Genomic DNA, 16,703 nt, shown 5'->3' with positions numbered 1-16,703 from the left:
GCACTTTCCACATCAGTCCCTTTTTTATTGAGGATAAAACCTGGGTAGTGCCCATGTTAACACCAGGGGGCAGGAGAGAACCATTCTGAGACTTGACTGAGCCTTGGTAACTTTTCATGTACATTGAAAAAGAAGTGAAGTTTGTTTTCCCTCCATTTATACGACAATATAGGCAATTTATACATATTTGTTTTCCATATTGCACATAGGATACGGTTATATTATCTATTCTATTTTTCCTTTTACATTAGTAACTCTGCTGATAAACCTACTTGAGGGAACATTGTGGTATAAAGAAAACCCTTTTTCTATTTTTTCTTTTCTTTTCTGTTCTAAGGAGCCACACACTCTCTGTCTCTCACACACCCAAACAATGTAGATTGGGGGCAAACCACCATCTTTGCAGGAAAAAAAAAGGTTTATAAGCAGAAACCCCATAAAAAAGGCATTTTTTTTGTATTTGTTCATGTATTGTTTTTTTTTATTTGTAAAAAATCTCTCCTTTCCGCAGTCTGTGTCTGTTTCTCAACTCCCTTCCTCCACATCTGCAAACAGTCAATTTAGAGTGACTTGTCAAGCTCCACATCCTCTGTGCTATCACTACACTATTGCCATAATATTCCTGCAGGGAGTCGCACCTTGTGATAAGGTTAAAGAGACACTTCTTGGGCGTCTGTTGTACCTCAACAATGTCAGTGATGTTTAATATCCTGTGGCAAAACTTCAACGCCGGTAGTTGTGATACTTTTAAAATTCAGTTCGGGCATTACTGCGGCTCTGTGGGTCTCTCTCTCTCCTCCCTCTCTTTCTCTCTCTGCATGTGTTTGGAGGGGCTGATCTTGCGCGTAAAACATCCCTGATATTTGAGGCGCTCCAGGGATTTAGCGAGCATGCCCAGTGCGCCCCTCTCCGCGGCAGAGGAAACCACTGGTGCAGCGCAGGAGTCATACCAAGCATAGCCTGCGTGTCAGTGCAGTCGACTTACAGCTGGCTGTGAGGACAACTGACGCTACTCTCTTTTTTTGCCCTTTATCGCCGCGATACGTTTAAGCGTAATCAAAAAAAGTTTGTCAAACTGTTCAGAATAACTGCGGAAATCCCTTGTCTGTCCTCTTTGCGGGGTTTTATTTTATTAAGGGGGTTTCTAGACAAAGTAAAGTTGGAGGCTGGGCCTTTAGCTTTTTGATCGTCGCTTGAGAGAAGAGAAAAAAAGCTGGTCTTTTTTTTCTTTTTTTTTTCTCGTAAAAACTCGATAAATGCTACTAACGAAAATGGACCTGTTGAACTACCAGTACCTGGACAAGATGAACAACAACATTGGCATTCTGTGCTACGAAGGTAAAAGCGAAGGGTTTGTGCTGCTTGTGGGTGTTGCTACGCTTGTTTTTAAAACCTCGAAGTGGCCGCTGCCGTTACGCTGACTTAACGTTAGCGACGTTGTCAGTCGAAGTTTTCACTGAAGTTACTGATGCTAACGCTAGCTGTTCACTTCCACAAGTCTCACAGGGGGAAAGTTGTTTATACTCGTACGCGAATTTCTACACGACTTGTAAACACCGACTAAAAGCGGTTTTAACTTTTCGACGTGTTGAACTCCAGCGTACGTTATTTTTTCCGTGGAGCGTAGTTGTAACCTTAAGCAACGTAGTTCACGTTAGCTTTACTTTTCACGTATAGATATGCTAACGCTGTTTTTTTGCTCGTTGTCTGACACACTGGGAGTGTGTTTATAAGCCCGTCTTATCATTGCTGTGATTCCTCAGAAGGAATACCTGACTAATGTTTTAGATCAAAGCCTGAATGACACACTGCAACGCTAAGGCATGTGTGGTTTCATGGCTCTCCTCCTATGGTTTACTCACTCTATTACTAGTTGTCCAGTTATTCTAACTTTCGGCTCTCTATTATTCATGCCAACCTCTTGCATTCCTGTCTTTGTCATATTTGTGGGAAAATTTCTGCCCTTAGTTGAAATGAGCTGTCGCGGATTGACACAGGTTGTTGTTGTTTAGTGATTTGAACACATCGGAATAAGCTGAATTTTGAGGTCTGGGATCTGTGCAGTGTGATCTAAAAGTGAATTCTAACATGAGCAGCATAGGATTTCATGTTATGTCATGAAGGCACGGAGCAGGAGCTTCCATGTCTTCGCAAAGTGACTGACTTTGGAGTAATGCAGCCCCTGTGCTCTGCTCGGCAGTTAGTGCTCACATGTCAGGGGCTGTAATATCATCCAGTCTTTCTGGGGGCTAAGTACAAGTGCCTTCCTCTGTCCCTCTGCCCTTGATTGCTGCTGCAACATGCAGAATCAACTCCAGCACTGAAAGCAAATAAATCCTTGTTTCAGTTCGCAAGCAGATCTGCATCTGTCCCAGCTGAAGCCCACTTAAAATTGTAAGATTTTTACATGAATTGCAAGTATGCAACTCAGTCCTGTTCTGCAGGAGGCCTAGTAGAATAAATGTCAGGATCAAAAACAGTAAAGATTTGTTGAATGTGGTGACTAATTAATCTCAATCCGAACCTGATTTCAATAAAAATACAAACGCTGCAGCAACACAGGAAAACATTTTCATGAGAAACTGATCAGAAGGCTTTTCTTTTCAATTTTTCTGTGCTTTGCTTGTGCCTGTTTTTCTCCTGCTGCTACTGTGCTGCAGTTAGCACCTCTTCTCTACATGTAGCATATAATGAACTTGCCATAGCTTTCTTGTTAAGACTGTGCGACTGAAAACCATTTTGCAGGGAGGGTCAGAGAGGTTGTTCGTCAAGTGGCCAGGTACCATTTTATAGGAGCAGGTAGAAAACAGTGTTTTCTTTTTTCTTTTTTATTGGTTAAGCATCTGGTTAAGATGTCTTTCAGCACTTTACTTTTGTGTTTCTAATGCTTAGCAGGAAAGAAAAAGTGTTGTGTTGCTTGCTGTAATTCCTGTTTGACGAACTGCAGATAAAAATTTTGCTTTTAGGCATGTGACTTTTCAAGTTTTGCTCAGGAGTTTGGACACACATGCCGTCTTGGTGAAATTTCCGTGACTCAGTCTTCAGTGGTATAGCAGATAAGACCCCCACTGGCCTGGGATATTAGCCAATCAGAAGTGTTTTCTGTGTCACTGCAAAGCTTCATCTTTCTCAGGTTTCATCCAATCTGTCCCAGTAAAGAAAATTACAGGAGTAAAGATGGTAGAGGACTACTTTTTAGTGGTATTTTTATACTTGTATATCCCCTGGGTGTCTCTTTTGTGTGACGGGTTTAGACATAAAGCTTTATTTCTATCTCTGGAACATCTTTGCAGGCCCATCTATTTGTTTTTCTGGGTGTTTTTTTTGTGTGTGTGAGTTGTTTTTAGCTGACTGAGCTAAAATCTGACTCCATCATTTGTCTCATGATAAGAAAACAAAGATGAAAGAGCCAATCAGTGAAAAGAGTGAAAGGAAAGAACTTCATGTTCAAACATGTTGAGCCAAGAAGGGGTTGGAAGAGCTTTGTGATACTGCGGGTGTTCTCACTTGTATGCACGAGCACACATACTCAAATACATTCAAATACGCACATACATACTGGCACATTGTCCCAAGAGCCTTAGTGTGGTACATGCAGACATGACACTTATCATCTCACATGTGTACCAGTACCCTTTACAGTGTTAGATGTGTTAGTACAGCATGTGTCCTATTTAAGAAAATGCCTGGCTTTTATATACATCATAACATAATCAAAAATATACACTACACAGTCTGACACCTTTGAATTACCATATTAATGGAATAGTTGGGTTTGGTATCATTTGCAAGTTTCCACTACATGGACCTACCCAGTTATCTGAGGTTTAATGTTTTGAGGATCAGGTTGATTTTGGGAAGGATGTGAAGTGGAATACAGCACACATCTTGTCCAAGCCATAAAAAAATCAAGAAACGAGATAAATGGAACCGTTTCGTTTATCTATTCTTTCTGGGCTGATGCATGAACTATGTGTAAGACATTGATCTTCATTCAGTTCTCTCTGTGACTTTCACTGTGACAATAACAGAACGACAAAAAGACTCAGACCTAGGTGTTTATGTGCTTTAGTCTATTCAAAGTATAGTAATTGTGGGTGTTTTAGTTGGGTTGTGGCAACACCAATTTTGACCTTAATTTGACTGCCAAGGTTTGGGTGGATGTGTCAGAAGTACGATGGGTGAAAAAGATTCACAAAAGAATCTCGATTCTTATCTCCTATGATTCGGATTCGATTTCCAAATCCAAATGTTTCTAAATGTAAGTTAATAACGTGATGTTAATGGAACACAATGTGAAACTCATGGAGCAGCAATCAGCAGTAACAAATGAGACTGGCTGACAAACACACAGTACAATGTTTGACAACTTCAACCAACTGAGGTTGAGAAAATAACTTTGTGCTCAGTTTGTTTCACCCAAAAAAAACATGCGCCTGCTCACGTCTCACTGTGGCTTTCCCGAGAGACACTGGTGCCGCAGAGAGGCTGCTCTCCACGGCTGGAGCAGCAGCCTCCCCTTCATTATGTTATTCACATACAGGGAGGAGACTGTAAGATGCTTTCAGATTCATTCATTAATGCTGTTAACTTTTTAAAAGGAAAAGGCTGTGCATCATTTGTCTTAATTGCCAGTTATTTTTCATATTGTACTTCAGTGGACTAAGAACACAAGTGAATGGTTTGGCACGCAGTATACTGGAGCAACACACTGAAAATAGTGCCCCCTTTTCTTTTCAACCAATCAAGAATCGGTTTTGAATATTGAGAATTGTTTCTGTATCGGAATTGATTTGTAAGATTCCTACCCTAGGCAGAAGGTTATGGATGGAACAGGTTTGCAAATTGGAAATCGGTATCGAATGAGAACCACTTCTGGGAATTCATGCTTAATCACAAACCTATGCATGCATGGCAGATTTCAGTTTTTAATCAGCCGTAATTAAGTCTTATGGCAGTCAGTGCTCATGATGCCAGGTAGCATGGCAGGAAAGGAGGACTGCAGTCGAACCATGTTATCATTGCTGAAGAGTAGAACAACCCGGTGAATCTCCACCTCTCCGTGTGTGCCCCATATGTCGTTTATGACATTATTACATTAACATTGTTGTTACGGTAACTGATGAACGAAGTCAGTGGACTTTCTAATCAGCAACACCAAGTTGTAACTGTAGTCACCAATCTCCTGGGAGACCACACCAACCCAACTGCTCCCATTTCATTTCAAATCATTTTGTTTCCCAGCTGTATTGAACTGTGGTGTTGATTATATTTTTGGATTTTTTTTTTTTTTTTTTTTTTTTTGTGAGTTGAGGCATTGATTTTTTTCTCAGGCTCTCTTTCTGTGTATCTGTCCATGTGTCTGCCTCTCTCTCCAGCTCTCCCTTTCTCTTTCTGTAAAGCTGCTATCAGTTGTAGGCCTGGCATTGAGGGGTGCAGAGGAATGCTGACTGTCCCTTTTTGCTGCTGAGCAGGAGAAAATAAACAAGGTTGAAAACCTCCTCAGAGCCATGCACTTTTGTCAACTTCACTCCCGCTTTGTCTGTCTTGCTCTCCCTTCCTCTTTCTGCCAGAGATCAAACCAATCTAACATCCGGTTTAAAAGTTCAGCTCACACAGACGAGAACTTCTGTGGAAAGGCTTTTTTGTATGTCCTTTCAAGTATTTAAAGCCTAAAACCTCTATGGGCTTAAAAAATAAAGGCAACCAAGAGGGGCAAGTTCAGGTTACTGAGAAACTCAGCCAAAAATAATCACTTTGCTGCTTCACAGAGACAGAAGAGGACATGCTTGGACTCATCTTTTTTAAGTATCTGATGGGGAAAAGAAGAGGGGAGAAAGCGAGAGGGAAATGGAGATATAGAGAGGTTCGCCTCCATTTGTAATCCAATCTCATCCTGATTCCAAGCTGTTTGAAGTTCTGTCAAGAGAAATAGGCTTTGATCATGTGGACCTAATGAACTGAGAGAGGAGAGAGGAGTTTTACTTCAATGAGACAGTCCTACTTCCACTGATTGTCTGCTGTTTGAACTAAATAATAAATTTTTTTGTAATATTGCACTGTTCTATATGTTCTGAACAAATGTAGAATATACATGGCTATAAACAGCAGCACTTTGAATCCATACAGTATAAGCTGCAGCTGATTTGCTCACATGCTGCATGCCTACTTTGCGATTGCATCAGTACTTGGCTTTGTTCCTTGTTCCCATCTGTATTTTGATTTGAAGGTAAACTGCACAAAAGACAGATGAGGATAGCAAAACTGAGGGTCCTCTCAAGCATTGTAATTATTTGCTTCTGCTTATTTCTAATTCATTTTGCCTGCTGCTCTGCAGTTATCATTCTGTTAAATTTTCTCTACTTCAGGACCATCAATATGCACATTTTACTATTAAGAGTCTGCCATGGTGAAAGAGGCATACCTCGCACAGCTTATTTTAAGAAATCAACCTATACACCCACTTGCCAGTTTAAGTATACCTAACTAACTAATGCAGTGTAACTCAGTGTTCAGTTTTTGATGAAACTGCACCACAGACCACTTCCTCCAAAATGACTGAAGTTGAATCATCATCTCTTTAAACCACAGAGAACAAAAACTGAACGTCATATCCCTCACGAATGTGGGTTGTCTCGCAGGGCTGCATTAATTTTAAATAGATGAAATATCCCTAAGGTTCATTGTTCAGCAGCAGTTAGATCAGCAGTGTTTGACTCGGCCTAAAATACGGCCAAGTGTCTTATTTGCTGTTTGCAGGGGAAACAGTCAAAGATTCCCCCCCTGTCGAGCGCTTCATTCCTGAACCTCTGATAAGCTATTATGTGTCCTGGATCCTGATTGGACGGTGTGGTGTCACAGTCTCTCTTCTTTTATTGCCACCCCTCTGTCCTGCCAAAAACAATGATGTCACCCTTGTTGCCATGGTACACAGTGGGGCGAGCAGGAACATGCCAGAGAGAGGAGAGGAGCTGGTGCTACTGTGTTTGGGAGGCCATGCTAAAAGTACACATAGAGAGCAGTGGAGGAATAGAGCAGGCATTTTATTACATTACAAAACCTGTGTGTGTGCGTGTGCGTGCGTGCCCTGTGAATGGCTTAATGATATCATTTTATTTCAGATCACTTTGAACTGGTTTACAGATTTTTTGACTTCATGCATCCAAAATTAATTGTTTTTCCACCTTCAAAAAACACTTTTGACTTAATATTGCAAATAAACTCTTGTATTATAATAAACTGTTCATTTAAATCCCCAGAGTTAATGTCAATTTAAAAAATTAGCAATGTCCAGCAGATTAATTGCTACGCTGTGCCTTTGGCTTATTTATGACTGCATGTCTAAATTGTAAGTAATGCAATTTGGAAGCATAGCAGAATTAGCACAAACATAGCATACAAGACAGTTTGAATGATTAAATCTACTGTGCTGCTAATCAGCACTGATTTGAGTTTATATTTCATCCTGCAACACCAATGCCAGAAAAATGTAATCAACGCTGCACTTAAATCCTGTTTGTTATATAAATGTATTTGAAATGAATCAGGAGCAGCTAATTGGTGTTGTGTTGAGTGCAGGAGCAGTTCTGCAGGGAGCTGAGAGTTGGAATGGGCGTTTAGGCTTTATGTTTTGTTTGGGAAAAGTCAGACAGATACATGAGGCCGAAGCAGTGGAAAGTCCCCGTGCTGAGACAGAGCCAGTGGTAGTTTTCCTGATTCTCTTCTGCGCTTACTCCCACTCACTGACAGCTCTGTAGGCCTTCTGTACCAGGACAAGACTGCAGGAAAGCAGAGCGAGTCAGACACACAGAGAGAAATAGTTCACACCACACACACACACACACACACGTAAATGCACAACCCATCCACAACTATTTCTTCCAAAACATTCCCAACCAGATACTCCTCTGCTTATGCCAGAGGTTTGTGCCTCACTCAGCAAACGGTATAAATCAACAAAATCCAAAGTTTGAGCTGGAACACAGCCTGTACAGGAACACTGTCATGAAGTAGTTTTTGTGGTCAGCTTGTTTAAAGTGGCAATAAAACAGTTGCCTTCTACTTGAAAATACCGTCATTTTGACTAATTACCATAATTCACATCCATGGCTGAGCGCCGAGTTGGAAGTGTAAGCGTGTGAGTTGACAGCGTCAGCGTTGCAGTGTCAGTTTGTGTTTGAAATAACCAGAAGTATAGTAAACCGTTTTGAAAACTTAATGAATATTCAGATTGTATAATAACACAGTCCTTTGTTTTGTTGTGCAGGTGCTGGTTTTATCTTTTCCTCTTTCATAGTTTGTGTAAAGGTGCACGTTGATGTTTAAATTCTCAAACTTTGCATCACTAATGACTGCCTCTACCTTTTTGTCTCCCTCGCTGTCCTTTTCAGGTGAAGCAGCTTTGAGGGGGGACCCCAGACTCCAGTCCCTGTCCCTGTCCTCGTCTTCCTCCTCCTCTTCCTCCTCCTCGTCCTCCTCTTCGTCGTCATCCTCATCATCTTCCATCTCCTCCATCTCCAGCCACAGGACAGGTCCTCCTCCCATCAGCCCCACCAAGAGGAAGCTGAGCGGGGACCAGGGGGACAGCGACATGGACGACAACGAGCACGTGGCGAAGATGAGCCGACTGTTTGCTGCACAGCTGTGAGTATACGTACTGAGGAACGCTCGTTTGTTGTTGCATGGGTGAACAGGCGCTTTCAAATAAAAACCACAATGATGACCTTGAAATGAAGTTATTTGGTAGATGCTCATTTCCTGAGGTGTTACTGAAGAATATCTCCTATTTTTAATAGCGTACCTTTCTCTTTCAGTCTGTTTATCTTTCTCTTTTCTGCCTCTCTTGTTGCCTAGAAGCTACTGCATGTATGCACACACAAAACTCGCTGGATTTAAAAGGAGACATTTTTGACTTGACAACTGTTACTGTTGGCCATATGTTTGCGGGCTCCTCGCTCGGCGAAGCCACGCACAGGCAGCCTTTCTCAGAAGTCCCAGTTTGGACTCCAGGGTGCTACGCCAGGTTTAGCTGCCTCCACAGTGTTCTCCTTATAGCCGCAGATCTCTGGAAGCTTGGAAACAGGGACTGCACAACAGAAAGATTACTCACATCTCCAATGTTCCCACATTCCCACTTCCAGAGATTCCAGAGATTCTGGAGCGCTGATTAGTTGTGAAGGACTGCTGGGGCCGGGGGCAGTGGAGTCAAATCTCGCTCTCTCTCCCTCTCTCTCTTTCTTTCTCAGCTCGACTGAGTCAGTCATGGGACTCCAGCCATCGCTATTTATTGCAGAGACAGTTAAGGAGGTCTTAGGTAGAGCTGCACAGTTTTGCATGCATGCTAATTCTTAGCAATATGTCCTGCTTCTCAAAATAGGAGTAATGTTATGAATTGATGATAGATGTTTTTATGCCACTTGTTTCATCACGGTCATCTGTTTGTCAGTGAACATGGCTATGAGGTGACACAATGGAACACGGTGCACCTAGTTGCGCTTGGTGTCCTGGAAGCCCTGGATTAAGAGTAAAGCACTGTTGCTGGCAGTGCATTTATGTGGTTAAGCATGTGCAAACACATATGTGGATGCACATGCAGTACACAGTCATTTGTGTACACTGGCACAAACACCTTTAGACTTTAAAGGTAACTTTACTGGAAGGTTTGCAGCTGCACTCAGCTTGTTTTCAAAGCAATTACAATGAACTGCGACGCCGAACCAGAGCCACAGCGAATGCAAACTTATCAAAATCACTCCAGTCTTCTGTCATAATAATCAGAACAGTCAGTATGTTCCAAACACTTCACAATGTAGCTCCGTCGTTTCCAGAATTGGTTCAGGGCTTTCACCACGACAAAAGTAATACATGTTCGCTTGGGTAGGGCAGAGATATTTTTGCCCGGCTTCTCTTCCAGGTAGGAATCTATGACTCTCTAATGAAGTAGATGTCGGGGGAGGGGGGATGGTCCTTGTTCCTTCATCTTGTGACCATTTGGGCCCACATAACAACGGATTAGCTTGTGTGTCTTGACATTTGTGCAGAGTCATCTTGTTTTCTGTTATGTATGTGTCCGTGGTGGCAGAATTACCGTTGTACTCCTCAGAGAAACCAGGCAGTAAATCCATCTCCCCCCTTGGTGTTTTATTCTGTTGTCTCAGTTGTTTTTCACTCTGTGAGATCGTTTTCATGCACGTTGCGGTTTACTGCTGCATACATTGATAACCAAATGCTCCTACTCGCGTATCACGAGTTGGATTTTATTTTGTAAGTCGGCCTGCCACAGTACAATGGGAGTTATTGTCATATCAGTTTTCAGTTGGTGTCGCAACTCCCCGCCACAGCTTCTAAAGGCAACCGTTTTGTGTAGTTAAAATTAGGTTCTGCGAAAGTGAAACTCAAAAACTGCGATGATATAAGACTTTTCAAACTGCTCGTTGTACCATGATTATTTCCTAGAAGTAACCTGCGATAAGCCATAATCCCTTTCTTTAAGCTTCATTTTAATTATGACCTTGAAGTCACTTGACTCTAGGAGCTGTAGGTTAATCTCTACCCAACAAAAGTCAATTGCTAGTTGACTTGCTGCAACTTGAAGTTAAGTTCAGGCCTCTCTACAAAGGCTCATCCAGATATTTTTCATCCTGGAAACCTATTTGCCTCAGGCCCATCCTAAATATGTCTTATTTTTAGTCATTTAATTTGAGGTTTCTCAGAGGGCTTTCTTTCTCTGGCAGAGGTACCTGCTGAGTGACTTGTTGAAACCTGCAGTCAGAGTCAGCCTCTGAAAAGTTTCCCTCCTCGTTTGAACTGTTGTGCCTGTCCATAGAACGGTGATTACACTGAAGTGCAGAATGATGGGTTGTCGTTACAGAAAAAGTTAAGCTAAAAATAGAAGGTAAAAACAGCCTGTATAGAAAACACAGTGGGGTACTTCAGTCAACCTGCCTTCATCTGACAGAAATGAGCTTTCTGCTTCATTTAACTCATCTGTCAATTGTAGGAACAGTGATTAGGTTTAATTTGAAAACAATGGACTTCTTGGGTGGGGGGTGGCGGGGGGACAGAAAACCAGAAAATGAACCCCCACCACACATGTGCACGCACACACACACAGTTCAAATGTCAGAGATGGTTATCTGACACCATTCTAGCTGTTGGGTTTTGCTGGCTGCTTCAGTCTGTGTAGCTTGTTTTGTTTTTTTGTCTGCACTGATTGCTCTGCTCTGTGTTGACTGTTCCTGCATGTTGAGAAGCTTTTGTGTTCATTCACTTGTTGTTTTTTTTTTTGTTCTTTTAACTTTTTCTCTCTTTTGCTTGAATGGTAGTTTTCCTGTGTGCTGACTATGACAGTTGCTGAATAAGGTGCGTTTTTGTCAGTCTGCTTGTAGTTGGCTCTCTATTGTCTGTTAGCTCAGTCGTGTTTTCGGTGAGTGTTGACACAGACACCTGACACCTCAGACTTGAGGCAAGGCATTGAAGGAGGAAGCTTAGGTTTCCTTTGTTGTCCAATCACAACAGGCTGAGGTTAGGGAGAGGCACAGGATGGGGTGAGAGAAAGAACTTTCTGAACCAACTGAAGCTTTTTTTTAATGAGGGAAAGCATTAACAGGCATGATAAATGAATGGATTTTGCTTTTGTCCACAGCCTGTTTATTTAACAATGTGGTTGTGAGTGTATTTTTCTCAGCAGACTTGGTGTTTTAATAGTGTCTCTTTCAGTTTTCACTGTGAAGCCACACAGAAAACACACACACACTCACAGAAAACTTTATGGCATGGTAAATTCTTCATATAAAAGTCTGATTGAAAATATTGGCAGTCGTAGTAGCAGGCTGATATGTGGACGTGATGTGTGAGTCTGCATGCGTGTGTGCAGTTATGCACATGTGTCGTGTGTGTGCTGTCCGTACATGCATGTGTGCTTGCCAATCTGTGATCATCTGTGTGTGTGTGTGTGTGTGGGCTCCTTGTCAGGCAGCAGGGGCTACTTTCTCATTTTCTCTGAGGAGGAGGAGGTGGAGTCTTGAACAAAGAAGCCTTATCCTGTCCAGTGGAGCCTGCGGGCTGGAAGCTTGCTGCTGCATGCTCGCCTGCCTGCCACTCTGCAGTTGTAGACCCGCCAGTATAAAAGTCCTCTTGCTCAGCTGTTTCATCCCTCCTTAAGCATTAGAGCCACGCACAGAGCAAGGTTTTGTGAAGACTTTTAATTGGGCAGTAGAACTACAGGAAAGTGTATTTACAGCGGCCAGGTTACTTGTGCCTCACTGGGTGTTAAGTTTGTTGATTTCCTCATATGTGCAATAACCATAATGTGTGTTTTTCAAAAAACTGTGAGTTGTTTTGTTCTGTAAATTACCAATAACACGTAATTGTCATGTCAGATTGTAATGAACCTGATGAGTTGATGTGATGTTTTCAGGAAACAATGTCTGGTAGTCACAGCTTGGAGCACATGATCCTTTTTCATGTTTTTCTTGTTCTTTTTCTCTAACAAATTCGGACATATGGGGTTAGATTATTGCCTGATATGCTTTTCACAGTAGTGTGCAAGCTTTCTTTCGCATGCATGCGACGTTCCTCTGAAAGGTGATGCTGTAGCTACAGGAGCTAAAACCAACTCCAAGTTAGTCAGTTTGCTGCAGTAAGTACTGTAGCATACAGTAACCGCAGCTGCGTTCTACTGGGAACTTCAGCAGCGAGTTGTTCTCATGGAAGTTTCTCCATAGGCCAATTGGGGGAGAAAATAAGGGAGGAAGAGTCTGTGTGTGTGTGTGTGTGTGTGTGTGTGTGTGTGTGTGTGAGCTTGGCCAAGCCTGGTGAAGTCATTGTTACCCTCTTGTTTTACACAGGACTATTTATGTAGTATGTGAGGAAAGGAGGGGAGAGCATGTGGGTGTTTTTTTTTTTTGTGTGTGTGTGTGTTTTCTCAGTGTGTGTCTCTGTGTGTGTTCACATGTTGTTTTCTTAGCCTTCTTGTTGTGGTAGTTCCCATATCCGATCTATCCCAGCTTTAATAACAAAGGATTTTCTTGAGTTTTCTTTCTCTGCAGTCAGTGAGCTGTCAGATATGTGCTTGATTTCTATCAGTATTTCTGCATGAGTGAAAATCTGAAATTTTAAACAGCCGTGTTGAGCTGTTTGGAAATGGAGCAAAAGTTTGTCTTACTTGCTTTAGATATAAACCGTAATATTTGATTTAACAGCGTTTACATGAAAAGCTTTATATTGCCTGTAGCATTGCAATACTGTAGCACTGTCAACTCTGGTGTGTTTCCTCTGAGTTTTTACTATTCTATTTTCAAGGACACAAATATTATTGCTAACTTCCGCTCAGTCCTGCTACTAAAACCTGGACTCAGCAGAGTAAACTGTGTCGAGATGTTTGTATGCTTTATATACATAGCCTGTGTGTGTGTGTGTGTGTGTGTGCGTGTGCGCGCGTGTGCGTGTGCGTGCGTGCATGTGTGTGTCCATTTTGTGGGTTTGTGCAGACCTCGCAGAGCTTGGGCCTGGTTGTAACCTGTGGTTGAGTCCTCATCCTCCTCTGCTTTTTTTCTTTTTTGTCATCTACTCCTCTCTAACGCCCTGATTCTTCCCAGATGTTTCCTGTGTGTATCTCTCTCTCTCTCTCTGTCTCTCTCTCTCTCGCTCTCTCTCTCTCTGCCCATCCAAAGATTTGCAGTGAGGTTTTCTCTGAAGACTTTCGAGCACAATTGTGAGAAAAAGTGTAGAACTTTTATAGCTCCTGTATCTTTGCCTCAAAGTAAAATATAGCTAACACACCAAATTGGCAGGCTACTATAGAGCTAAACCTGGCACACGTTTGAAAACTAAACCATATTTTTAAAGTCTTAGGTTCATATGTTTATATTTGTTTTATTTAGTTTTCCATTGTGACGATTAGGCAAGTTAGGTCATAGAAAGCTGCTTGTAAAGCCCACAAGAACAAATTACAAGTTTTCAGATTTTTACAGGAATACAGGCCTACAGCAGTTTTTTTTTTCCTCTCAGTCATTCAGACACATGGTCACGGTCCTGATCTTTAACTTGAGGTTAACTTGAAGACAGGGTGTCATATGAATGGTTACTTAAAAGGCTGTACTTAATGACAGATCTGAGTGTTGTAATATTGTTCAAGATATATGACTATATCATTTATGTATCGAGGGTTGGACTCTCTGGGTTTTAAATTAAGGGATCTGTCAGTGAGTGCCCACCACAGTGACGACCACTAATGCCAGGCTACACATATCCCAGACTCTAGTAAAATAGAAACAAATAGATATCTGCTCTTTATTTCATTGTGTCAAGCCGTCCATTCTGATGTCAGTCACACGATTCTCATTTTCACAAGTCGACCAAAAAAGAAAAAAAGTCAGCCTGAACAACATAGAGGTGCTCCATGAAAAGCTCAAAAGTGTTTTGTTTAAGATTTTAAGATCAAATTGTGAGATGTCAAATTGTGTTTTCCCATGTGTTGATGCGCATTGTGTCTGAAATCAATCTAGAATGGCGTAAGGGTAACAAAATGCAACATGAATAAATATTGCATCAAACTTAAGCATGTTTGGCTGCTCACACGTAGTAATCACCTGTAGTCGAACCTCACACTCCGAAGTGTTTACATGTTATGAATTTCAATCCGTCCTACACCCTAAAATCCATCAAGAGTCAACACAGATGTTTTTGATTAATGTTTGAGGCTGCAGTGTTTTTTACCATCTGCCATTCTGAGTGTGTAAATGTCCCCACTATACGGTGCCTTAGAAAATTCCACAGTGGAACGAAGGAAGCCCGTGGCATGTACACTGTTTCCTGCGAACAATCCCACACTGCAATGCTCCGTGTTTTCCAGATGCAAAAATGTGTTCGCAGTCGCTTTGTACTGCTCACTGTTGAGTTAACTGTTTAGTGTCCCCGCAAGAGAGTAATGAATGAGTGAACGAGGGAGTGATTTTGGACACAGCAGTTATCTGAGAGATTCTGACTCCGGTTTACAAGTCATTGACACTCAACTACTAGCTACCTAGCAAGCTGTCGACAGGTAAAACATGTCACAATCATCCGGATCATTTGGAAATAGACTCATCAAATCTCTCCAAACAAGCAGTTCCAGCTGTTTTATTGTTAACTGCGTCATGAATAAATATGCTACACAATGACGCTTTTCTGAAGGCTAACTGTTCATAGGAGCAAGGTGCATCCTCTTCCTGCTATGCATTGCTTTTTGTTTGTTTGTTTGAATAGTTCAGCCTGATCGAACACTTCATTGATTTGACCTGCAAACGACTCGCCGATGTTCAGCCAGTTTGAGGGCGAGGGTGGGACTGACCTCCCCTTGTTATTTAGCTACCGCTGGAAAGATCTGTCACTTCGGCAGGCAGTTTCTTGCTATTAACGAGAACCCTGCAGTCAACGTTCTGGTACTAAGAGCTCACTTGATTGTTGTATACATATATTATTAGGCCTGAGCCTCTCCCTCCCTTTCTGCCCCACCACAGTGCGAGCCTTCGCATGTTTACTCCATATTGATGCTTGATCCAAGAGCGATTAGTAACCCAGTGAACATTTATTGTGAAATAAGATTAAGCTGCGTCCCCAACCTCTTCCCCTGTATTTTTTTTCCGCAGTCCGCTCCTCTTGCCTCTTGTTTTATTCAGTTCGTCTCCCCCTACCCACTGTACTTGCCAAGTTCTTTACTCTCTCCTACTTCTTGCTCTCATCCTCTCCTCTCGTCCCAGACCTGGCAACCCTCTCTCTTCAGCTCTAGCCCTTGTTACCACCCCCATCCCCATGTCTCACGTGTAGCCCTCGCCGTCCGCCCTTTGCCTCCTCTCCCTCTCTCCCCAGCTGCGACCCTAAGGATAATTGAGAGGTGAGTAAGAGAGACAAAGACACAGGGTGGGTTTTGAATTGCTGATCCCTGGCATTAAATGCGGCCGGGGTTTGGTGGGCAATCAGGCGAGGGGAAGGCGGGGGCGGCGGTGAATTCGACAGCTACGCCATTCATTGGTCGGATTTGTTGATCCCGTTCACTGGCTCCTGCAACGGCCCCTCTTGTGTGAGGATGTGGGCATGCTTGCTCTTTGGCAATGATTAAAGTTTGGAACAACTTCCACAACCTAACTCAAGACCCAGCTGCCGGGAGGGGGTGAGAGAGCGAGAGAGCTGTATTATCTGCTTGACTCTAAGCAAATCAAGCGATTATTTATATTTGAAGATAACAGATTTATACAACAGGATTTTGGTTTGTAGCATTTGATTAAAGGTTGATGTTTCCTGTAGAAGTCATTTGCACAATGAATCCACTTTAGCACACTTGGGTGACTATAGGGGCCTAATTTGTGTTTGATTTACCCCACAATGCAGTTATTTTTTTGGCTATTTGATAAAGAATGAAACTGCAAATTGATGCCACTATGGGAAAACATAGAAACTTGTTGGTGAACTGTCGGCCAGGGTTTACAAAACCGCTGCCAAGTCTCTCCCTCTTTAACCCCCAGGAAGTTTGCTGCCGATTGTGAGGAGGAAAAAAAAGAATGAAAGACAAAGAGAGAGAGAGAAAAAAAAGGAGGGGGGGGTCCATGCTAATGTAAGCTCTCGGCACAAACGAAGGAAACTACCGACCTCGCTCTTTCTTATAGTAGAGGTCCGGACCATTCACACGCAGCTCCCCCCCCTCCCAGGCTCTTCCTCTCTCCCTC

General features: G+C 42.4%; 1 protein-coding gene across 2 annotated transcripts in view; it reads left to right on the top strand.

The window, feature by feature from the left end:
* The window catches only part of vgll4b (vestigial-like family member 4b), a 42,361-nt gene that overhangs the window by 17,228 nt on the left and 8,430 nt on the right, over positions 1–16,703 (top strand). Inside the window, exons 1-2 of one of the 2 annotated variants that reach the window (XM_041957847.1) lie at positions 936–1,338; positions 8,391–8,643. In XM_041957847.1, the coding sequence (XP_041813781.1) occupies positions 1,257–1,338; positions 8,391–8,643 (335 nt within the window). In that variant the 5' untranslated portion in view covers positions 936–1,256. Of the gene's footprint in view, positions 1–935; positions 1,339–8,390; positions 8,644–16,703 lie in introns of those variants that run through there. The other variant, XM_041957856.1, reaches the window with a different exon arrangement.

This window comes from Chelmon rostratus, chromosome 2, assembly GCF_017976325.1.
Source record: "Chelmon rostratus isolate fCheRos1 chromosome 2, fCheRos1.pri, whole genome shotgun sequence".
Lineage (NCBI taxonomy): Eukaryota > Metazoa > Chordata > Actinopteri > Chaetodontiformes > Chaetodontidae > Chelmon > Chelmon rostratus.
The sequence above is the reverse complement of the archived record's forward strand: the minus strand, read 5'-3'. Positions and strand labels throughout refer to the sequence as shown.